Source organism: Callorhinus ursinus, unplaced genomic scaffold (genome assembly GCF_003265705.2).
Source record: "Callorhinus ursinus isolate GAN/ISIS: 27379988/994484 unplaced genomic scaffold, GSC_fseal_2.0 scaffold10, whole genome shotgun sequence".
Taxonomy (NCBI): Eukaryota; Metazoa; Chordata; class Mammalia; order Carnivora; family Otariidae; genus Callorhinus; species Callorhinus ursinus.
The window spans coordinates 77085284-77109268 of record NW_027397072.1 but is presented as its reverse complement, the minus strand read 5'-3'; the positions used below and the strand labels follow the sequence as shown (position 1 = coordinate 77109268).

General features: G+C 54.4%; 1 protein-coding gene across 1 annotated transcript in view; it reads right to left on the bottom strand.

The window, feature by feature from the left end:
• Positions 1–23985, bottom strand: part of FER1L5 (fer-1 like family member 5) — a 55116-nt gene that overhangs the window by 712 nt on the left and 30419 nt on the right. Inside the window, exons 20-51 of the mRNA XM_025868939.2 lie at positions 17788–17912; positions 16820–16920; positions 15959–16136; positions 15726–15881; positions 14431–14562; positions 13053–13216; positions 12615–12729; positions 11880–11982; positions 11126–11289; positions 10870–11043; positions 10486–10630; positions 10288–10365; positions 9261–9442; positions 8893–9054; positions 8490–8591; positions 7287–7433; positions 7035–7197; positions 6860–6885; positions 6171–6221; positions 5943–6044; positions 5461–5580; positions 4786–4947; positions 4440–4531; positions 3868–4038; positions 3508–3656; positions 3166–3305; positions 1832–1920; positions 1496–1585; positions 1149–1290; positions 844–943; positions 576–769; positions 297–406 (exon numbers count right to left, since the gene is read on the bottom strand). Of these exons, the coding sequence (XP_025724724.1) occupies positions 297–406; positions 576–769; positions 844–943; positions 1149–1290; positions 1496–1585; positions 1832–1920; positions 3166–3305; positions 3508–3656; positions 3868–4038; positions 4440–4531; positions 4786–4947; positions 5461–5580; positions 5943–6044; positions 6171–6221; positions 6860–6885; positions 7035–7197; positions 7287–7433; positions 8490–8591; positions 8893–9054; positions 9261–9442; positions 10288–10365; positions 10486–10630; positions 10870–11043; positions 11126–11289; positions 11880–11982; positions 12615–12729; positions 13053–13216; positions 14431–14562; positions 15726–15881; positions 15959–16136; positions 16820–16920; positions 17788–17912 (4129 nt within the window). The remainder of the gene's footprint in view (positions 1–296; positions 407–575; positions 770–843; positions 944–1148; positions 1291–1495; positions 1586–1831; positions 1921–3165; positions 3306–3507; positions 3657–3867; positions 4039–4439; positions 4532–4785; positions 4948–5460; positions 5581–5942; positions 6045–6170; positions 6222–6859; positions 6886–7034; positions 7198–7286; positions 7434–8489; positions 8592–8892; positions 9055–9260; positions 9443–10287; positions 10366–10485; positions 10631–10869; positions 11044–11125; positions 11290–11879; positions 11983–12614; positions 12730–13052; positions 13217–14430; positions 14563–15725; positions 15882–15958; positions 16137–16819; positions 16921–17787; positions 17913–23985) is intronic.

Here is a 23985-nt window from a genome sequence, read left to right as displayed (position 1 = left end):
TCTCGTCAGAGGATGGAGGGCAGAGGGAACCTTCAGGTCAAGTAATCCGCAGCAAAGAGCTTTCTTTTTTTAAAAAGCAACTTCTGCTTGCTTGTGTATCCTGCCCCTGCCCCCCCTTCACCCAGGCCGTTCTCTCCTCCTTGTAACTGAGCACTGAGGTGGGGTGCTGGGAAGTAATGACCCCTCGCCACTTGTAGGCCCACCGCTCACCACCCTATACAAATTGCTGGGCCTGGTAGCTCAGCTTCGTGAATGAGGAGGAAAGATTTGGGGCCTTTGTCCCGCAGGACTCTTACAGGGGAGGATGAAGTGTAGGGTATTGGTTGGGTTCTGATTGGCCTTGCCCTGCTGGCTTGATTAAGGCTTCCTTCTCTGACAGAATCTCCAGCGTCATCTTCACCTTACCCTAGAAACACCATAGGCGGTGGGAGGCTGAGTTCATTACAACAGGTGCGAGAACAGTTTCCCAGGGTCCAGAAAGGAAAAGGGATTTAGCTAAGGTCCCCCGAAGTCTGTTAGAGCCAAGTTATGTGGCATAGCACTCCTATGCAATAGACACCCTCCCCAGCTCCTACCGACATGCGCCATTTGCCACCATCGAGGACCTGGGAAGGCCACCAGCCCGTTACGGTCTTCTTCTTAAAAAGGGAGAAGTGCTTATACTGGAGGAAGTAGGGCCACTTGGAGTCAGTCTCCATCATCCTGATGGAGCATAGGTTGGCGTGCCGGGCCGGGAGGGGCATGTCAAACAAATCCAGCTCCAGGACCCCTGAGCCCAAAGAAATGGCGTCAGCAAGAAGGAGCTCCCTGTCCTGTGGTCGTGGGCCCTGTGGCAGATCTCACCTAGGAAGTCATCCATGGAGAAAATGTTATTGTCCCAGATCTGGATGATGAGCCGGGCTGGGAACTTCATCACTGTGGGGTCCAGGCTCCATATGTAGTCCTGGAGGATGACAGAAGACCATACATATGACTGGCCTGTCTCCTTTGAGATTTCCCTCGGCCGCCTTAGTAGCCCACCACCCAGCACTGATGGACTGTCAAGGAAGAAGGTTTCTTCCTGAGGCCGCATTCCAAGGGTTCTGGGGCAGCTTGTGGTTCGAGGCAGGGCAGGGAGCACAACCCCCCCGCCCCCAAAGGCCTGTTACCTTCTGGCTCTGGACACACATATGCTCGGCTGCCAGGTAATCCATGGTGAAGATGAACCGCCAGTTGAAGTTGCTCTCCCCAGTCAGTGAGTGGTAGTGGATATCCGTCTTCTGCATGTCCTTCTCGAGCCCGACTAACCACCTGGGGCCAAAGGCCTTTCACCTGGGCTTCATGTGTACGGTCCCCATCCCCGAGCTGGAGCCCTGTGGGAAGGGCTCCCCGGCAGACCACCAGGCACAGGTAGGGGTGAAGAGATGTCGCCCCAGGACTGGGGGCCTGGGGCACAGGGAGGGTACGACGGGGGAACTCTGAGGGAATGCCGCCGGAGCCCTGCCCTCTTTCTCACCCTTTGACATAGATGTCGCTCATCCCGGCAGCTAAACTTCTCTTTAGGTCCACTTGGGCAGTCTTCCAGATAATGCAGCGCAGCTCATACCTGCAGCCAGTGGACTCTGAGGCTTTGCTGAGGAGCAGCTCCCCAGTTGCAGCCGTGGTGCAGGAAGAGGGGGCTGGGGGGCTGCCCTGGCGTGCCCACACGAGGCATGCTGAATTTGGGGGAACGCAGGGGAAGGAAGCTCCCAGGATTCCCAGGAGAGGGAAAGAATTGCTGCACCCTAGCGTGTGAGCACACCCATGGCCTGCGCCTGGGAAAGTGCAGTGATGGATGTGGTGGGTCACTCACCTTTTAGGCTTTCTGGGCTTGATGTTGACTGGGGGGCCAGGAGGCCCAAGCTTCTTGGGGAAGATGTCCACCCACATTTGCACCTTTCCCTAGAGTGGAAATGGTTGGCCGGCTGGGAGTTGCCAACCTCTGTTCTCAGCATGCTGGCCTGGGAGCCTGGACCCAGGTTCTGAGATCTGTTGAGGCGGGGTCCGGGCCCCCCCCGCCCCAGCCTCACTGGAGGGTGGGGTAAGGAGGTATCGGTGAGGTGGAGTGGACTTCAGACAGGAAGTCTGGCAACCACCCACCGGCTTCCCTTTTTTCTCGTATTGGCTAGAAGAAGGGTGCAGGGTAAGGTGGGCTGTGTATGATGGCTTCCAGACTGATGGCCATGGCACTGGGATATGACTTGTGACTGGGGTCTGGAGGGTGAATACCCTTTAGCAGGCCATGCTAGGCTGCCTCTCTGGACAGAGCTCCACAGTAGGGTTGGGGCTTCACTTCTTAGCCAGCTTAGTGGCCCCGAGTAAGAGCGAACTAGGTGACCCGTCCAGATGTCTAGGGCGCTGTATGTTGTGGAAGCCTATCCTAAGGATATTGGGCTGTGCACCAAGCGCAGAGCTATAAGAGAGGAGGGATGAAAATGGTGAGAAAAAGGAAGACAAAAAAAGAAAAGAAAAAGCAAATAAAAAAATAAACAAAAAATAAAAGAATAAAAGAGTAGAACTACCAACACTGGAAGGTAGACAAAAATATTCTTTCAAACCGTCTGACCTCATTTTATCCTTTTGAAGTTGACCCCATTTAAGAAAACAGGTTTAATGAGAATGGTTTAGAAAGTGCTCAGCAGAGAACTGTCTGGAATGTGGTATCAGCTTGAGAAGTTTGGAGAATGAGACGAGCCCTTCTGGTGGCTGGAGGGTAGATAATTAGGGTGCCTGTGGGGATTTTTATTCCTTCTGTTTGGGGTTCCTTGCCATGGAGAAAACACAGCCTGCAATTAACAGGCCAACCAGGGTTGTAATGTCTGCACATCTGACCCCAGGTGCTACCTCCCCGGCCTCCCTCAGGAAAGAGGAAGGCAGCATTGGCGCTGGCTGGAAGGATGCCTTAGCGCTTCCACCAACTGATGCATGGCCCAGGTTTCTTGTCGATGACTTTTCCAGCTCTGAATTTCTCCATTCTAGGAGACATCGTTAGAACTTCCCACTTTGAACATGTGCAGAACATGCTGGGCTTCTGTGCATGCATGTACATGTGTGAATGCGTGGCCTCCTCGTCCCCTCTCTGTCACGGGCTGTGTCCTGGATGGCTGGGCTCCCTTGTCTCCCGCCCCAGCCCCTCCGGTCTTCTACCTGGTCGATGCCTGGCTGGCTGTTGCTGTACAGAGTGCGGGTCTCCACATGCTCAGGTACCAGCCCCTGGGTGTGCAGGAGGTACAGTGCAAGGCGTTCTTTCTTAGGTCCCAAATAATGAACAGGAGGGGGCATGGGCTCTAGATGGAAGGAGGTGGAAGGAGGCAATCACAATGTCATTAGCCTTCCCAACTCCCAGGCAGGTGCCCTCCCCACCCCTCCCTCCAGCCTGGACAGTGGACATGGTTGCCCTCTATAGGAGGAAAGGACAAAATGGGACAGGTGCCCCTTGGTTTCAGAGGCCTGGATCTGTGCCTTCCGGCAGGGTGCTGTACTTCTCACCAAAGCTTTGCAGTTTGAATTTTTTCCCGTTGTAAAAAACAGCGTCCTCCTCAGGACTGAACAGAGGTGGAGGCAGCCCTCTCTGTTTGGCATGGCGTTCCAAGAGGAAGCTTGGGGTCATCTGATCCCGCCACCTAAAGGGCCCTGCGCTGTGGAATTAAGGGAGAGGAAAATGTGAGAAGGTTTGCGTCCTAGAGAACATTCTGCTTTGAGCTGCAGGATGAGCAGTGGTGGAGGCATGAGTGGAGCCAGGTTCGGGCCCTGGTTCCCCAGCCCGGATGCAAGTCTCCCCCCAAGGGAGCTGGGGCCTCCCTCCTCCACCCCTCCCCTACTCTCTTGCCCGGCCTCAGGTCCACTCACTGGCAGTAGGATTTGGAGAGCCCACAACGGGCTCCAAAGCCAGACAGGAGTCGGTTTTCGAGGTCAATGACTGTGGTTCCAATCTTATCATCAGGTGAGAACAGGTCAAAGTCATATAGCTGGATCTCTAGGTCCTTCTCCAGGGGGATGGTGCAGCTCAGTTCAAACATACTGGGGGTGAGGGTGTTGGAGACTGCAGAGTCTGCAGACCGTGCTGTCTGCAGGCCTCCCTGTCCAGCTTCTCAGCCCCTTGTTTGGTCACGGTGAATATGGAGAGCAGGGCCTGGGGTGGCTGTCACCTGCTAAGAACTATCCCCCAGGGTTGGCTAGAAATAACTTTTGACAGGCCTGGCTTGTGGGACCCTGAACTCCTTTCCCAGGCGGAGTGTTTGAGAGGGAGGGTAGAACTGACCACCCTTCCGTCTGTCAAGCCCCGAGTGTGTGTGAGACCCCATGCTAGGAACTCAGAGGTTAGAAAGAAATGGAAGAACTCTTCGCTTTTTGGAGCTTACTCCTAGCACAGCGTGGGAGGGTGTGGTGAAATGGGATTGGGTAAAGTTGGGGCAGCTCACATGCCGAAGATGGGATTCAGAGTGTTGGGCTGGTACTTGTCCCGGTTGCCCATCTTTGTCTGTCCCAGTTTCAGGATCACATAAGGGTCACACTGGGGTTCAGTCATAGGAAGAGGTGACAGGAAATGGAGAGTCAGTCCAGGTTGGTTGGGGAGGATGGGGGAGGGGGCGGAAATGAGCCCCTGGCAGCAGAGGGAGCCTGTGGGGAGGTGGCCGTCTGGGTATCTGGCTGGGTATCCATAGCCTGAGGGAGCTCCAGGACGCTGGGGTTTGATGTGAGTTGTGGGAGGCACCTGGGCTGGGCGGGCGCAGAGACGAACACCACAGGGTTGGGGCTGCTCATTACCAGGCCATTGGGATCTTGGGGCTGCAGGTTGATGGCTCGGACCATGTACACGCGAACCAAGCACTCCTGGGGGAAGTCCTCTTTCTCGCGCCAAACCAAGAACTGGCGGGGGGGCTTGGGGGCTTTTGGATCCTCAGGAAAGGGGTAGACGCGGAAAAGGCCCTGTGTGTGTGTTGGAGAGGGAAGATGTTGGCAGCGCAGGCCCAGGCCTGCAGGAGGTGCCCCTGGGCCAAGCTCAGGAGAGAGTGGCCTGCACTGAGGATGGGAGAGATGGGTGCAGCAGAGATGCTCTGCGGAGACAGCAGGTTTAGGAGGGATGTTGGGCAAACAACTGTGGTGGTTAGGTGAGTTTCCAGTTTCTGCTGATGCAGACTCTCATTCCACCCCCGTCCATCCCTTCAGGTTGGAACGTGTTCTCTAAGGTTCTTGTGCCTTGGGAGACTAGCGTAGGTCTGAGCTGGAGTGAGAAGGCCCCTGCCCATCCCGTGTAAGGGGGGAGGTCACTCTGAACCCCTGCATCAGTCAGCCTCTGGTCCCCTGCTCCCCACACTGGTTTTCAAGCCCTCCCTACCCCATCCCCACCATGAGCGTAGAGAGCCAGGGCTTTTATGAGAGTCTTCCGGGGACAGAAGGGGCACGGGAGACGGGGGCAGCTCCACAGGGGTGAACACGCACCTTGAACTCCCCTACCACAGGGCTGTCCAACTTGGGCTCTTCCTGGTAGAGTTTGAAGGTCTGGCAGAAGTCCTGCAGGCCTTCAAAGGCAGGCACAGCCTCCAGCTCACAGTCATACACCTGCAGGGGGGTGTGTGGGGCCCAGGCCGGTGGGGAAAGCAGGCATGGGCTCAGCCAGAGGGAGGGACCGTTCCTGCCGTCAGGGGGTTGAGGGACCACCAGTTCCCAGGTCTTGCTTTGCAGTGTCTGCCTGGTCACTGGCCCCAGGGTCAGCACTGCTTGCAGCAGATGGGGCAGCCCTGGTTCCCAGAGGGCATGTCTGCTGGAGGTGTGGCCTGGAGTCTTGGGGAGATGAGGAGGAAACTACCCCCCACCCCCCACCCCAGTCGCTTCTAGAGGCGTCAGGGCGAGATCTGCTAGTCTCCCCCAGCAGATTTTATTCTGTGTTTCTTAGCAATCTCCTCTCCTAGAAGCCTCCAAACCTTCAGGGTATGGTAGTCTTTGTACTTGTACCGCGGGGACTTAGCATCTCCCGTGGCCCAGAACAGCTGGCTCCACCAGTCCACTTCATGCTCGTATTCATCCTGGCAGGGAAGGTCATTTTGTCATTCTGGCCCTAGGGGAGAAGGCACAGCAGAGCCCCGCCCGCCGCCACTTCCCTGAGCTGCCCGGAGTTGTTCCTTATTCCCCTAGGGCTGAGCCTACATCACCTGGGCTTTGCTGGGATTGGACCAGAACTTTTCATAGAGGTAATCTAGGAACTGAAAAATGAGAGCAGGAGAACAGGGTGAGGCGCGATGTGCTGACCTAGCCTGCTCACCATCTCTGAACCCCCAGGAGAAAGGGATGGAGGGCAGGGCTTCCTTTCCTGGTTCCCTTGCTCTTCACAGAGCCCTTTCAATTCAGGGATCGGCACACATGGGATTAGGAACCAGAAGGAGGCTAAACTTACTTCTTACCCTCCTTGCACACAGCTACAGAGGAACTCTGGAAGGGCCCAGAAATGCGGAACCTCAGGCCCCACCCCAATCAGAACCTGCTTTTGCTCAAGCTGTCCCCAGGATTCCTGGGCATTCCAGTTGGACAAGTGCTGCTCTCAAGGAGTAGTTCTGAACCTTGGAAACACTAGAATCACCAGAGGGGGGTGGGGGCTTGGAAATACTGCTGATTCCTTGGCAATCCCGATAGGATTGGTCAGTGGCCTGGCCATCAGGATTTTTTTAAACTCTCAGCTGGTTCCAGTGGGCAGTCCGGGTGGAGAATCATGGCCTTAGAGTTCTCGTGTGCACCGGGATCCCACACGTCAGAACTCTGCTTCATCTCCACCCCTCTTCAGGGATAAGGGTTGTCTCCTGTAAATGGCGTGGGAGAAGGTAGAGACCCCGAGCCCTTTACTCACCTTCTGGTACTTGTTCACAGACAGCACTGTGTGGACAAAGAGCAATCATGAAGCTCAGGAGAGGGAGAAGAGAGAGGAGGAGGGCCACCTGCCCGTAGGGCAGCCAGGGCCACCCCCGCTCCCAGTGCCAGCATGAAGGTGAGGCCTGGGGAAGGGCAGGGAGAAAGGGCCGTACTTGGAAGCTGTGGAGGCATGTAGTCCTTAGCCCAGGGGTCACAGAAGTAGGGTTGTAGGGAGCGGATGTTGGCCTGACCCACCACGGTTTGCTGGCCGAAGTCCTGATTGTCCACCACCTTCAACGTGAGGGCTGGCGCGTAGGCCTCCTCCATAGGCATGAACTGCAGCCCCAAGGAGAGAGAGGCAGAGCATGAGGCCTCACGGGAGGAAAGGGCTGCCCCAGCCCCTGCTCTGCCCTTGGCTGCCTTACCAGTGTGAGGAAGAGGACTGACTGGGCGAAGTTAGGGTTGGTCTGGAAGTCCTTGATGGGCTCTGTCTGCAGGGACTCTTCCCAGCATTCTACCAGGAGCTGGGGGGAACGCACCTGCTTCATGTTCCGAAGGCCCCAGACCAGAATCTGCCAGAACAGAGGGGTAGGGCAAGGGGCAGCTGGGGCCTCTGTAGTGGGGTGCTGGCCAGAGTGAGGGGGCTGTCCTGGGAGTGATGGTGTATCAGGGAGCATCCAGGCCCAGGGAAGGAGCTGGACGAAGTCAGAGGCTGAAGGCTAGCACAGGTCTCCTGTCCCGTGAGGGAATCAGTGCTTGTCCCCCAAGGCCTCCATGAGAGAGTGCCCTCTGGCTACTGTGAATATCCTTCACTGGCCTCCAGGGCCCCTGAGGTATTGCCCTTCCTCCCCTGCTGCTTTGTCTGGCCTGCGGTCTTCAGGAGGGAGTTCCTGAGGCTGACTGCCTCGAAGGCCCACAGAAGTCGGGGGTGCCCCAGATTTCTTGGGCATCCCTGTTGCTATCTAGTTCATTGCTGACTTGGATCCCATAGAACTCCGTGGTCATTCGGTGCTCTCAACAGATGGACACTGGGCACCCCAGGAAATGTCCGTGCTCTTACTCACGGAGGCCTGTTTGGGGGACCAGAGTGGGGTTACCTGATCTTAGGGGGCATCTCCAGAGCCAGGAGGACCTGACCGTCTTTTGCTCTTTGCCAGATTTGTGGCAGAGCACAAAGATTCAATGTGGGGACCTCCAGCCTACAGTCAAAAGATAGGTAAGGGACAGCCTGGCATTTGGAGTTAGGCAGGGCCGGGTCCAGATTCTGGCTCTGCCACTTTCCCTGTGTCACGGTGCCTGGGCTAGCTGGTCTCTCAGAGTCTTAGTTTTCTCATCTGAAAAATGGCCCCCACTGCAGAGGGGCAGCGAGGGGCTCAAGTGAAACCGCGAACACTGAAGCCCTTGGTCTACGACCCACCACGGAGATCTGCATTTAAGACAGTTACTCTATCAGAGCTTCTGCTCTTTACGTCTCTCCTGTCTCCCTCCATCTCTCAGACATTATCTTCCTGGGGTCTGAGCTTTGGATCAGGTCGTCAGGAGGGCCCAAGGAGAGTCTGCAGAGAGACCCCTGCGGCGCCCGACTGCTCTGGAGGGTGCCCGCCCTCCCCGCCCCCCACCATCATCACCTCCACAGCCATTTTCTTTAGCGTGGGCTGGATGCTCTTGGGGAGCGTGTAGACTCCATTCTTCCACGGAACACTTAAGATTGGCGGCCTGTCTTTGACCCTCTGAAGGGAAGGGGCGAGGTGGGTCAGCAGGGAGCGTAAAGCCCTAGTGGGCTTGTCCTCCTACTACCCAACCCCAAATCAAGTCCCTAGCAGGGCTCCAGGGAGGCGGCTCCGGAGCCCCGTGGGCGGCAGCACGCAGGGCGGTTAGGGAGAGCTTGGGCAGTCCGGTATCCCCGAGCTCAGTGTGCTGGCTCCCGGGCCCCAGGCCTTCCCTGAGGGGGTGGGGACTGCTGGTGGGAACTTGAGGCAGGGGAGTGGGGCAGGGCGCCCCCCCCCACAGCCGGGCCCTCTCTCCTGGTACCTCAGTCTCGAGGATCAGCTCACAGGACGCCAGGATCTCGCCATCTTTCTCCCCTAGCAGTTTTACAAGGGGGTGCCACCTCAGAGGGGGCAGGGTCCGTTTTTGGACATCCAGCCAGACCACCGGGGACCACATGCTCTGGGCCCACAAGCTCTCCTTTCCCTGCAGGGAAGGGGAAGTTCACCAGACACAGAGGCCAAGCTGGCAGGGTCCTGGCCCCGCCCCCGGGCTGCTGACGACTCTCAGATACAGGCTGGCATTTATGTCGACATGATGCTCTCTGTGAATCAGGCCCCACTGGAGCACTTGTGGTATATTCTCCTCTAAAATAAAAACTCAGCCCCTCTGCCCGCTCCAGCCCACTGTACCTGGGAGTCCTGCTGCCACAGTTCCAACACCACGAGTGGTGGGCTTGCTTTGGTGTCTTCGGGGTTCTCGTACAGAAGAAGGTGCTGGAAAATGAGCGTCTGGGCCCACGTGGGGGCCGCAGAGCTCTTCAGGGGTTGGGTGCACTGGCTATGGTTCAAGAAGACCAACCGGATGAAGGGCACTGGGGGGTGGGCAGAAGGAGAGGAGAGGGTCCTGCCACTGAGCTATCAAGCAAGGTGCTCCCCCCGGCAGCTGCCACCAACCACTGGACCAGAGATCCAGGCAAGCCCAGGCTGGGCAACCACAGCCACTGCCCAGAAGGCCACCTCAGTGCAAGCTGCAGAGCCAATGGCCACGGGACCATTGGTTCCATCCACATCTCTCTGACGCCACCTAGTTGAGGTCTGGGGGTCCCAGGGGTGGAGGCCCCGTGGCTTCTCTGGAGGAGTTCTGAGGAGCAGCTACACGTGCCTGCCCTTCCACAGCATCAGCGAGTGGCTGTGGTGCCAGGGGACATCATGTGGCCTTCTCAATGTGGACACTGACGCCCAGTGGACACAGCTCCCGGCAGACACCCGCTGCCCTTGCTCAGAGCCTCATCTGGCCACCTCCTCCTTATGAACAGGGCTACCCATAAGGAGCACACGACTCTCCTGAAACCTTCACGGGCCCTCCTCCACACCTCTCATCTTCTGACACAAGGGACATGCGGTCCCAGTGTGTGTCACCCTTTCTTTTGTCTTCCTGTCTCATCAGTACTCTGCCAGAAAACTCTTCCCTCTTCACCGCCAGGGTGAAGCCTCCCCAACTCCCCCTTCTTGATTCCACAGCGTTGGGCACACATCTCAAGAACAGCCCCACCTCATACTCCTTGATTTTATCTTTTCCCCAAGCTAGGGCCCTGAGGTGCTGGGGAGAGGGGTCTGCAGGCTTGTCACCCCCTTCCTTGTCATATTCTTTATGCTGCTGGGTGGCCACATCAGGGGACCCCAGAGGCTTGGGCAGAAAGGGGTACTTGTTGCCTACCCCGGAATGTCTGGATCTGGTTGGACATTAGGTTCCGGGCTTGGTAGATGTAGCAGAAAAGCTGGTAGTAGTGGGGCTCTGGGTAAGAGAGGAGCCTCGTCCATCAGTTGCCCCCAGGATCCCGACACTGGCCCCTCCCCACAGCCTGCCCTCAGATGCAGGGTCTCTGGGGCCACCAAGCAGACTCTCAAAGCTTACTGTTGAAGATGCAGTAGATGAAGGGTAGGTCATGTAGCTGGGTCTCCTCTGGGGCAGGCCTCCAGGAGCTCCTGATTGTTTTGTCTGGAGCCTGTGTTAGCCTCTTATTCTCTTCCTTCCTAGCCTGCTCTTTCAGATCCATACCCTGTGCCCAGGACATTCTCCCTGAGGCTCTTGGGTGCTTTTCTTGTCTCCTCTAGTGCAGGCCCAGGTCACCCTTGCCTTATAGGCTGAGGGTGTGGATCTAGGGCACACCCTCCCCCACCCCTCAGCCATCAGTGCCCCAACCAGGGGTGTCTCCTGCTGTCTGCCACACCGCAGCTGGGCCCCGGCTCTGGGAGGTGGGGTTGCAAGGAGGAGTCACCTAGACCACGGAGGCTTTACCAAGGATCCCTCCAGGAGGAATATGGGTGCAATGCCCTTGTCCTTGTTCAGGACCATCCTGCGGTGCCAGCAGCGGCGGCGGAACCGGCTCTGGGGCTGAGGGTTCAGGTGGAACTTGGAGCCGAAGGTACCATACTCCCAGCCCTCCTCCTCCTTGGCTGGGCTGGGGCGGTGCTGCGGGGAGGGGAGCAGAATGTCACCCTCCCACCATGGCACGGGGTGGGGGTGGGGGTACCCACCCAGGCAGTCCTCTCACCAGCTGCAGGAAGGAGAGAGTCTCCTGCTCCAGGCTCAGCTTCCCATGGTTCCGGCAGCGCAAACGCACCCAGCGCCGCCGGCGGCACGAGTAGTAGGTCTTCTCCACCGAGTTCCAGACCCGGGGTTGGCCCGACGGCTCGATCCCCACTCCATACTCCCAGCCTGCAGAGGCAGGGCCACGGCCTGTGGGTGCCCGGGTGCCCAGGTGCCCATGGGCTGGGAGGTGTGGACAGGCCTGAGAGATGGGCCCCAGAAGGCAGGCTAAAGGGGAAATGCTTTCCCTCACGTCCAGGTGTCTCAGGCCCTGAGTTGTGGAAAGGATGGTGTGCTCACGAGGGTGGCTTGGGCCCAACCACCCATCTTACACGTGAGGAAGGCAGGGCTCAGAGACGTCCTGTGACCCACACAAGGTCACGCAGCCTATATGTAGCCGACTCAACGTCTTGAGCCCAGGTCTTCGGGCTTCCAGCCCATCACTCCTTCCCTGGAGCTACTACCTCAGGGGAACCCAGGCTCCGTGACCATTTTCCCCTTTCTAGAAAGTGCTCAGGAGGCACTTACAACCTGCCTGGTCTGAAAACTGGGGCCCATGTCTATAGAAAGGGTGGAGACCCCACTGTCCAGAGGCTGGGCGACCCCTGGAAATTCAGGCCCATCCCACCTGAGAGCTTGGTTGCTTTGAGGCTGTGGGAAGCGCCAGTCCCTGGCAGCTCCAGGGCCTCCTTCCCTCAGCCCGTGACCAGAGGACTGACCCTCACTGTCCACCGCGTGGTTCAGCTCCACGATCCAGTTCTCCTTAACGTGCCAGCCTTGGGGGCACTTCACGTTCTCCCGGGCCTCCACGGGCTCTCCGTTCTGAGGGTGGATAGACAGGGCAGGCCAGGGGCATCTGCGCTGGGAGGCCACCTTCACTCAACTACCGTGGCCACGGTGCCTCCCTACTCAGTGGGGAGTCTGCTGCTCCCTCTCCCTCTGTCCTCCCCCCCCCACCATGCTCTCTCGCTAGCGCGCGCGCGCGTGTGCACACTCTCTCAAATAAATAAATAAAATCTTAAAAAAAAAATAAAATGAAACAAAATCCAAAGTTCAGTTCCTCAGTTTCCCAAGTACATTTCAAGCACTCGATAGGTGGACAGTGCAGACACAGAACATTTCCATCATCACAGAAAGTTCTCTCAAGACGGTGTGGGCTTAGACTAGCCCCAGATTCTCTCCTTCTGGGTAAGCACTACCTTTGGAAGAAGCCTAGGAAGGAAACACTGCCCCCGTACGTTGTTCCTTACAGTCTTTGAAGGTACCTCTACCTGCCATCTTAGGGTACTAACACCATCAGTGCGCACTCAGCCTCCTGCGCAGTGTGTGGCGGGCAGGGCTCAGATGGTAACCCTTGGTCTGGTGCTCTTCCCACGGACAACCCAGCTTACAGGGCACCCACCTGCGTGCACTGCTTGTCCCCCCCTCCCGAGGCAGCTTTAGCCCCTGCTTACCACATCTGTGTTCGGGATGGCTGCCCGCACCCAGTTCCCCGTGCTGTCTCGACACTGGTTCTCATACACCTCCTCTAGCACCTGGCTCTTGTTGATGTCTACGTCCAGGAGGAGTCTGGGGGCAGTGAGACCCCAAGTTTCCAGCACATCTCCCCGAACTTTCAGGCTCCCGGGTCGTCCTCTGCTGGCCCAGTGTTCCCCTACCTGGCAGCCCCACCTGCTCTGGGCAAGGCTGGGCAGTGGGGCTTGGCATCCAGGGCAGTGTGGTGGGCAGGGCCCTTCGTCTTGGGCACCCCAGCCGCTGGGAGCAGGCCACCGTGGCCGAGGGCCCACCTCCCTGGGCTGCGGCTAACTGGCTCTCCCGGGTGAAAAGAACAGTCCACCCCAGCGCTGCATGTCCAGGGGCACACAGGCTCCGGGCCTGCACCCTAGCCTTACCTCCTCTGAGGCTCCACTGTCCACTGCCCCTGCCAGTGCCATCCTTGGGGCACCTGGAAATCCTCCTTGGGGACAGCCTTGTGCCCCATGACGTCCGAGAAGTTGGGGCAGCGGTACAGCCCCTGCTGTCCCCACTGGTCTTTATACTTGGCCTGGTTCTCGTACTGGGGGAGGGGCGGATGTCAGTGCCTCGCACCAACCCCCCCCAACCACACTGGGACATTGGGCCTCTCCTTGGGCCCCCTACTCTGGGCTGCAGGGACCTTTTAGAAGTGTGTTAGTCAGGCAAGAAGGGACCAGGAGCTTATCACAGGCAGCACTTCTCCCCAGCGGCACTCGGCTAGGACAGGAGGATGCCGTTCGTCAAATCCTCACCTCAGGCCAGGCCTGTGCCTAGGGTTTTATGTGAACAGTCCCCTGTAATCCTCACAGTTCCATTTCACAGGCAGGGAGACTGAGGCTCAGAGGTCAGCTCTACCCCAGGGTGCTTAGCCATTGAAGGGTAGAGCAGGCAGATGCCTGTGTTAGAGCCTGTGGGCGGGGGCGGGGGGGTGCTGCGGTGCGGTGTTAGCCTTGTTGCTGCTGACTCGGGGAACCCAGTGCTCTCCACCACTTGCCACATCTTTGCTGCCTCTGAGCCTTTTCCCCCACATCCCCCTGCTGGACGTGCAGCCCCTGCTGCCTGCACTTCATCCTAAATCCCCTCTCATCTCACGTCCCCAAGACCTACGTAGGGGCTGGTTACGCATGTTAGGATATATCCATGCACAGTGTGCAACTTTGGAACCACAAAAATTTATTTTTGACTCAGTAAATTAAAAAGCTGAAAATTCTCAAACTTCTTTCCCTCTGCTCTCGGAGCCTTCCCCTGGGCCACGTCCTCCCCCAGGCAGCAAGGGTCATCTTTCCCTCCTCTGGTTCTACAGCAGTCTCTGACTGGCTGCTCACCCACGCCCTGTGTCTGTGGTTTTCTGGGAAGATGCCTCACTTCCTGCTCCTCTGAATGTTCCAGGACCCTCTGTCCCCAGAACCACCAGACTGGCCTTGAGGACCCAGCTGGAGTCTGCAGGGGTCGTAGGCTGCCATGTTGGCGACAGATGAGACCTCACCTCACATGCCCTGAAGTAACTGGGAGAAACTCCCAGTGAAGCTCCATCAGGGAGAGAGTGACTGGCCCTACAGGATCACCCAGCTGCCCCTTTTATCACCATGTGCCTATGGCTTGTTAACATCTGAGGCTGCTCTAGGCTCTGCCACCTCTCTTTATCAAAGCCCATTGCATAATCGTCAGATTCTGCTGGTTAACGGTCTCCTCCACCTTTGGTGCTGGGCTCTGGCAGCCCGGCCTTCCCCCTGCTGGCCCCCGGGAGCTGCTCACCGTCTCCGCGTAAACGACAACCTCGCCCTGGCGCAGCAGCTGCAGATCCTTGCTGTCCGTGACGTTGCCGAGCCACATGCAGACCCGGAGGTGGGCCGGTGGCGTGTCCTTCTGTCCTTCACCCTCTGGGTACTAAACCAGAGGCAGGGCGACCCCACAGGGGTGCACGTCCCCCCCGGGGGGCAGGGGCGTGGGTGAGGGAGGGGCACATACACCTGCTCCTTTACACCGAGCCCTGGGTGCTGGGGGGCTTAAAGTGAACGATGCAGAGTTCCTGCTTTCCGGAGGGAGTTACTATGCAAATGGTATACCTGTGATCCCATGCATAACAGAGGCTGGTGGGGTTTGTGGGGAGAGGGGCGGTGCCACCCAGGGAGCCTGGGAAGCCTCCAAAGAGACGTGGTGATGGTGGTGACATTGACAAGGTAAGTGCCAAATGTGCAGGATACGCTCTGATCCTCACATGGGTAGGGGGGTGCACATCATTTTCACCAGACCCATTTTACAGAGAGCAGACTGAGGCCTGGACGTGGTCAAGGGTTGGTCTGGGGTCACACAGACCATTGAGTGGTAGAGCCAGGAGTCCAGTCTCAGTGGTTTTTGCAGGATGAGAAAGACTTCAGCGGGCATAGGAGGGACCTCCCACAGTGGTGGAAAGGGCCCAGGGCAGGCAGGTTTGGGGGTGGGGAAGCCCAGGGTGCCTTGGCTGTTGGGAGTGTATGGCCCTGAGAAGGTTACCGCAGTGAGAAGGGGCTGGGGCCAGGCCAGGGAGGTTTGGCATTCTCCGGGAAACACTGGGGAATGAAGGACATCTTTAAGAGCAAGGGAGCGTCCCCCACCTGCCTCCTGGGTTGGGGGGAAGACTGAAAGGAGGGGCTGTCACCAGGGTGGGGGTGCTGGTCAACCAGCCTTATTTATGGCCTGCATCTGACATGATGGGCTGGCGCCCAGGCCTTGTAGGCATTAAATAGTTGAAAAGCACTCAATCCTGGTTCAGGGGAGAGATGACAAGGGACTGGACCAAGTGTGGTGTGAGGATGACGGAAGAAATGAATTTGAGGAACATTTATGAGGGATGTGGACTTGGCGTCAACCACCTGATGATGGGCACTGTCCCTGCCTTTCTCTGGAGACTGTTTCAACCCCATTTCACCTGTTAAAGGGCCCAGGAGAGACAAAGTGGGTGTGCCCTCAGGGAGACCCATGGGGGCTGCCCCAAGAGTTCAGGGTTTCTCCCTTGGGGTATTTCTGGGCCCTTTCCTCCCCTGAGGAGTGGGGTGGCCTGGCTTCCCCACCTGCAGGATGAGGGTCTGTGTCTTCCCACAGAACCTGCCAGAATGCAGAGACCCTGCTGGGGAGAACAGGACGCTGTGGGCAGGCACCTGTGCGTAGGCCACCCGCTGCTCCTTGGACATCAGCCAGATCATCACGTCCGGGAGGCTCATCTGGGGCTGTTGAGGCGGGAGGGCGTCAGGCCTGCGTGGCTGGCTTCAAGTCCTCCTCCCCCACCAGTGTGTCCAGCACCCACCTCGGGGAGCACGGCATCGAGGCGGTACAGCCAGTCCTCCACGGTGGCCACCATGTTCCTGGGCTTAACTTCCTTGGCCTTTTGGGCCAGTTCCTGCAGGAGGCGGCTGCGGAGCTTCCACCTCTTCTTGTCCAGCTCGGTGGCTCTGGGCTGATGGGTCATGCAGGGCAGAGGGTGTCTGTGGCCAAGGATCAGGAAGGAGGGCGCTGGGCCTCTCTCCGCCTCACCTCACATGACCTCCCGCCCTGCCTTAGGCCCATGTGCACTTCCTAGACTTGAGATCCTGCCCCGCCCCTGTTGGCCTGGCCTCTGGGTTCTCATGCACCCCCTCTCCCACCCTTCCAGCCCCACGCGGTGTGCCAGGCCTGTGCTCAAGGAGCTCCTTGTGGAGGTGTGTGAGAGCCCTGAGATAGGGGCCAACCAAACCCTGGGGGCTGTGGGGCTGGGAGAGGCCTGATGATGAATCCTCCAGACCAGGCAGAGCCCTGCGGAGGGCACTGTGGACAGGAGCAGCAGCAGGGAAAAAGCTGCGGGCCAGGAGGTGCGGGGCGTGTCAGGATGACAGGGAGAGGTTGGGTTTGGTGGGAGCATCAGGCGTGGGTACAGGGACAGCTGGGACGAAGCTAGGTGGGGAGGTCAGCGCCAGTTTCTGGAGGGCCTGGACAGGGGAGGGGAAGCAGCTCTGTGGTTTGGGCTTCCAGCTGGGGAGAGATTTGAGCGGAGCTCCTTTCTTGAGGAGGTGGGGGTTGGGGGCTGTTCTGTAAGGTGCTGGCCTGCACCCCCACCCCGTGGGAGCCTGACCTAGCTCAGCCCCAGCCCCAGCCCCAGCCCCAGCCCCAGGGCAGCACGCTCCTCCCCTACTTGCAGTCCTCCACCAGCTCCCTCAGCAGCTTCTCCCACTGGGGGAGCAGAGCGGGGTCCCTTGGATTCCTTATGGACTTCAGGGTGTCCAGATTGGCTTTCTGCCCAGCAGGAGAGAAACAGCAAGTGAGCATGGGGGCTCACCCAGGAGAGGTTACAGGAATGACTGGCCCGAGATGTTATCAGTCAGGACTTGGGGGTCTTTGGGGTAACCCGAGGATGTCAGTCCAAAGCTATTACATGCCCTTGCAAGGTTAGGATCCCCACACACCCTCTCCACTACCCAACAGAATAAGTGGCAGGAAGGAGCCAGGATAGGGCAGAACTGTGAGGGGTACAGAGTTTTGACCCAGGGCTTCCCTTCTGTAGGTGCAAAAAAGTCATATCTAAGGTGGAGGCACCATGTGGCATTCCTGCCTAAAAATGTTCAGTGACTTCCCTCCTTAGCAGATGCATAAGCCCTTTTGTGATCTGACCTCTTCCAGTTTCTCTGGCTTTATTTCCACATCACCTCCATGCCCTTGCTCTCCTGGAACTTCATGTCACCATGGCTTTGCCAATCCTGCACCCCCTTCTCTGCACCCCCACCACGCCCCCAGCAGACTCATTCTTCAAGACTCTGCTCAAATGTCACCTCCTTTTCAAACACCTCCTCCGATTATCCTCTCTTCAGCTCCCCTCCCCCATCCCCAATCTCGCTGCCCCCCCATGGCTCTGGGTACCGTATCTCCAGCCCTGTGCCCTGCAGTAGCTATTTGTATATCCAACTTCCCAGATGGTGAGGCTAAGGCGCTGTGTTTATTCAGCTTTGGGTCTTCAGTGTCTAGCATAGTGCCTGATGCTTCTGTCTTCATTGGTGTGGAGTACATGAGTGAACTGAGTGACTGGCTCCCTAGGACTGTGATTTAGTCCCCCAAGCCTCCCATCGGTGGCCCGGCCCCACCACTGCACCCTCCTGTACCACTCACCAGGCGGTCCCGAGTGAAGTGCAGGAGGTTGAGGCAGTTCATGCGGAAGCTGACATCTTCCCAGTGGGAGGTCACGGCCACGACTGGCTTGCTGTTGTACCAGGGCACATAATGGTAGATGTTCCCTGAGACACAGACACGTGTGGGGGTGTCTGAGGGACTCTGGGAGGTGTCCTCTTACTGTGTTCCCTTAGGGGAACTTCCCTGGGCTACTCCATTCCTCAAGGACACCATCTGCTACTAATCCAGATTGGACCCCTCCCGCCAGAGGGTGGGCTGCTGGCCAAGTGAGAACGTATGCACCTTGATGAACACGGCTGGCCTTGTTGAGCATTCATTGTGCTCAGGGTGTCACGTAGCTTTTCAAAATCCCCATTTTACACACTGGAAAATCCAGGCAGTGGGGAGTACCACTCCGAAGGGAGACCCTACCTCAAGGCATGCCCCTTGCCTTGGCATCTTGCCTGAGGCTAAGGGCATGGGGCTTTGGAGCTAGATGCCTGCATTATGACCACCTGGCTGTGCCACCTCAGGCAGAGGAAGAGTGGGCTCCAGGCTTAGGGGGAGACCCAGGGTTTGGTTGGGGTGGGCAGACATTTAACATGAAGGGCCTGCCAGGACAGACGCGCAGCGTCAGGAGAGCAAGGAGGGATACAAACCGGTGATTGGCTTGGCAAACTAAGTTCCCAGGCCATGCTCCTTATTGAAATGAGGGGGGAAGCTAGATGAAATGTAAGTTCATTTTTAAATTTTTCTGAGTTGTAGTGCTGACTTGATATAAGGAAAGAAATCCACAGAAGCCAAAATAAAGTAAAAGCAGAAAGTCTGCGAGGCAAGCGAAAGCAAAGCTGACTTTTGCCTGCTAAGTTTCTGGCAAATCCTGGAGAACTTGTGCTTCTCTTTGGCAAGGGCCAGGGCAGGGGGCTCAGTGGAGAAAGCCTAGCACTGCCCACGGTGAGCAGTCTCACAGGAGACCCTGTGTATTATGGGTTGAACTGTGCCCCCTATAAAGCTATGTTGAAGTCCTAACCCCACTACCCCAGAATGTGACCTTATTTGGCAATAGGGTCATTACAACCGTCATTAGTCAAGATGAGGTCATACTGGAGTAGGTTAGAGCCTTAACACAATACAGGTGTTCCTATAAGACGAGGAGAGGGATACAGAGAGAGGACAGCCATGTGAAGACACAGGGACAGAGGCAGCATACCACGTGAAGACAGAGGCAGAGGTGGAGTGCTGTGTCTACATGCAAAGGAGCACCAGAGATTGTAGGCAATCAGCAGAAGCTGGGAGAAGAGGCTCAGACCTATCAGAAGGAACCAACCCTGGGGCGCCTGGCTGGCTCAGTCGGTAGAGCGTGCAACTCTTGATCTCAGGGTTGTAAGTTGGAGCCCCATGTTGGGGGTAGAGGTTGCTTAAGAATAAAATCTTTAATCCAAAGTCTATAAAGAACTTATCAAACTCAACACCCAAAGAACAAATAATCCAATCAAGAAATGGGCAGGAGACATGAACAGACATTTCTGCAAAGAAGACATCTAAATGGCCAACAGACACATGAAAAAGTGCTCAACATCGCTCGGCATCAGGGAAATACAAATCAAAACCTCAATGAGATAACACCTCACACCAGTCAGAATGGCTAAAATTAACAAGTCAGGAAATGACAGATGTTGGCGGGGATGCGGAGAAAGGGGAACCCTCCTACGCTATTGGTGGGAATGCAGGCTGGTGCAGCCACTCTGGAAAACAGTATGGAGGTTCCTCAAAAAGTTGAAAATAGAGCTACCCTACAACCCAGCAATTGCACTAATGGGTATTTACCCCAAAGATACAAATGCAGTGATCCAAAGGGGGACATGCACCCCAGTGTTTATAGCAGCAATGTCCACAATAGCCAAACTATGAAAAGAGCTTAGATGCCCACCAACAGATGAATGGATAAAGAAGATGTGGTGTACATACACAATGGAATATTATACAGCCATCAGAAAAATGAAATCTTGCCATTTGCCACGACGTGGATGGAACTAGAGGGTATTATGCTAAGCGAAATAAGTCAATCAGAGAAAGACAAGGATCATATGATCTCACTGATATGAGGAATTTGAGAAACAAGACAGAGGATCATAGGGGAAAGGAGGGAAAAATGAAACAAAACGAAACCGGAGACGGAGACAAACCATAAGAGACTCTTAATCTCAGGAAACAAACTGAGGGTTGCTGGAGTGGAGGGGGGTGGGAGGGATGGGGTGGCTGGGTGATGGACACTGGGGAGGGTAGGTACTTTGGTGAGCGCTGTGAATTGTGTAAGACTGGTGAATCACAGACCTGTACCCTTGAAACAAATAATACATTATATGTTAATAAAAAGATAAAATCTTTAAAATATTTTAAAAATAATAAAATAAAAAAGAAGGAACCAACCCAGCCAACATCTTGACTTTGGACTTGTAGCCTCCAGAGCTGTGAGAGAATAAGTCTCTGTTGTTCTAAGCCACCCAGTTTGTGGTGCTTTGTTAGGGCAGCCCTAGCAAATGAATCTGCCATTCGAAGCTGGCACGCCAAAACCTAAACCTTCAATCGATGAGAAATAATCCACCACACAGAAGACAACAGTGAAGAAACCAGCCCATCTCTGGCATGGCTCTGGGTAGAGAGAGCAGGAAATTCTCCTAAACATTTATAACTGCAAATGGGGCCTCATGCAGGTTGTATTCTGCATTCATATCACCTGTGTAGTCTGGGGAAAATTTAAAATGGTCTTTGGTTGGCAGTGCCCCAGGTAACTGGAGGAAGCAAAGAAATTCTCTCTGAAGCATTTCTTTAACTTCAGTCTAAAGTCCCAAAGGTTTCCTTCAGTTCCAAGAAAACGAGCAGCTCAGAACCAAGACAAACACTCTCTAGCCCCGCAGCTCTGTTTCCAGGTACACACCCAACCGAAAGGTGTCATGACATTATCCAAAGACATGTAGTAAATGTTCATGGCAGCACTATTTGTAATAGTCCAAAACTGGAAACCACCAAAATCTCCCTCAATAGAAGGGAAAAATAAATTATGGTATATTTGCCCAATGGAATACTATACAGCAACGAGAATGAGCTAGAGCCATGCCCAACAACATTTAGGTTTGTGTTTCCATTTCACGAAATGGTAGGCAAAAAGAAGCCAGACACGGGGCGCCTGGGTGGCTCAGTCATTAAGCGTCTGCCTTCGGCTCAGGTCATGATCCCAGGGTCCTGGGATCAAGCCCCACATCAGGCTCCCTGCTCAGCAGGGAGTCTGCTTCTCCCTCTCCCTCTGCCTGCCACTCCCTCAGCTTGTGCTCTCTCTCTCTGGCAAATAAGTAAAATCTTAAAAAAAAAAAAAAAAAGTACAGGGGCGCCTGGGTGGCTCAGTCAGTTAAGCATCTGCCTTCAGCTCAGGTCATGATCTCGGGGTCCTGGGATCGAGCCAAGCATGGGCTTACTACTCAGCGGGAAATCTGCTTGTCCTTCTCCCTCTGCCCCTCCCCCACTCATGCGCACGCGCGTGTGTGCACGCTCGCTCTCTCTCAAATAAATAAAACCGTAAAAAAAAAAGTTTACTTAAGAATGAAAAAAGATAGTGGAGACAAGATACTTAAAATACCGTGTGTCAAATGGTGGAGAATACTACGGAAAGGAATGAAGCAGGGAATAGGGATAAGGAGCTGCCAAAAATTTTCAAACAGAGTGGTTACCTAAGGCCCTTCCAAGAAGATCTAGAAGAAATTATGCAGAACACAGCTCAGAGAGATGACAAATATGGACGAGAGATTTAAAAATATGAAGAACAGAATGAGGAGTCCCACAGAGGATAGAGTGAGTTTGAAGAGGAGCCATATAAGAGACAAGGGGAAGAAATAATTGTCGAAGTGAAAATATCTTTTTTTTAAAAGATTTTATTTATTTATTTGACAGTGAAAGCGAGAGAGATCACAGAGGGAGAGGGAGAAGCAGACTCACCTCTGAGTGGAGAGCCCGATGCAGGACTTGATCCCAGGACCCTGGGATCATGACCTGAGCTGAAGGCAGTTGCTTCACCGACTGAGCCACCCAGGCGCCCCACGAAGTGAAAATATCTTATGATTTTCTAGAATCGTTGGAAGACACCAGTTTCAGGCTCTGGTACTGAGTGAGTCATTAGAATGATAAATAAGCAGAGATCCAGGACTGGGGTTCTCAGATATGAACGTGCGGATACAAGATGGCAATTTTCTTCCTTTACTCTTGGATAGCACACTCCATTTTCAGCAAAACAAGGAGACAGATATAATCTGTAGACTCAAAATACACATAAGGACTGCCAAAAGCAACTACGATTGCCGTCCAGAGCTGAAGCAGGAAGGGGTGAAGTGTAACAGAGGTCACCTGCGGGGAAGCTTGGAGCAAGGCAGACAGCTGGGAGCACAGCTTGATGGGAGCAGAGTGCGGAAAGGGCCAGCAAAAATACTCTCCCAGAACGAACTCTGGGTACAGATGAGGAAATGTGAGCTGGCAAAACACAGAAAAAAAGTAGAAGCAAAACCAAAAACACCCTAGAAAGGAAGACAACATAAAAAGAAGCCCAAGGGAGATTAGACCCTGCAGACAACTCAGGGAGAGGCATAGAAATAAGGACAGAAATAAGAGAAGTGACCAAAATAAAATGGAAATAGAGAGTCACAAAGGATCAGGGAAAAGCTGATGGATAAAGAAGACCAAGGAAAATTGTTAAGCCCAAAAATGGGGCCCCCTAAAGTAGAAAACCTATACCGTGGCACAGAATATTTAAAAATGCAATTTAAGAAAACCCACATGGGAAAGAGATAGTCTTTTAAACAAATGGTGCTTGAAAAATTGAACTAGTCACATGCAAATTAATTCAAAATGGATCATACAGCTAAATATAAGAACTAAAACTGTAAAACTTTTTGAAGATAGGAGAAAAATATTCATGACCTTGGGTTAGGCAAAGAGATCTTAGATATGACACCATAAAAGAAAAAAAAGTTGTATTTCATCTAAATTTAAAATGTTCGCACTTCAAAGACACCATTAAGAAAATGAAAAGATGAGCCACAGACTATTTGGAAATCACGTATCTGATAAAACACTTGTATCCGGCATATATAAAGAACTCTTACCACCCCATAATAAGAAGACAGACAACCCAATTTAAAAACTGTGAAAAAAATTATACCACCAAATAAATTATTAACAAAATAAGAGAAGATTCGAATCTACCCATGAAAGAGTACAACACGTGCCAGGGACAACTGACCCCAAAGGATCAACACTTCAACATATCCTGGTGAAGTCAGTAGACTTGCAAGATAAAGGATATTTGGGCAGCTGGACAGAAAGATCAAGAGATTTACAGAGAAAAAAATATCGGAAAGAGAGAAGGTATTGGTTATGAAACTCTAAGAAGCCACAAACTTCTAGAGCGAAACATGAGAGAATTCCTTCATATATTTGGAGTGGAAAGGACCTTTCTAATTATGACTCAAAAAGCCAGAAGCCATAAAAGTAGTTTGAGTACATTGAAAAATAAGTCTTCATGGGAAAAAAAAAACCCAAACATCATAGACAAAGATAGGAGACAAACATGGGAAATATACGTACAGCTCATATCATAAGGGCCTAATCTCCCTCAAATATGAAGTGTCCTAGAAATCAATAAGAAAATGACTAGTATCTCAAGAGAATAAAAGAGAAAATTACATAAACAGGCAATTAAAGGGAAATGCAAATGACTTTTAAACATACGAAAAGATACCAACCTCATTTATAATGAGAGAAATACAAATTAAAACTACACTGAAATACCATTTTTCACTTACCAGACTGATAAAAATCCAGAAGTTTATACCAGATTTTGAGGCTCTCAGATGTTGCTGGTGGAGTGTTGAGTGGTACAACATTTATGGAGGATTATCAGTCAGGGTACAGCCAGAAAAAGAAAAAGACCATGGTAGATATTTGACATAGAGGGGATTTAATAGAGAAAATGTGTTGAAAGGGCCAAGAGATCAAAAAAGGGAAAGTGAGGGGGCGCCTGGGTGGCTCAGTCAGTTAAGGTCCAACTGGACCTCAGCTCAGGTCTTGATCTCAGGGTCGTGAGTTCAAGCCCTGTTCTGGGTTCCATGCTGAGCCTACCTAAAATAAAAAGGTGGGGTGGGGAAGTGAGCT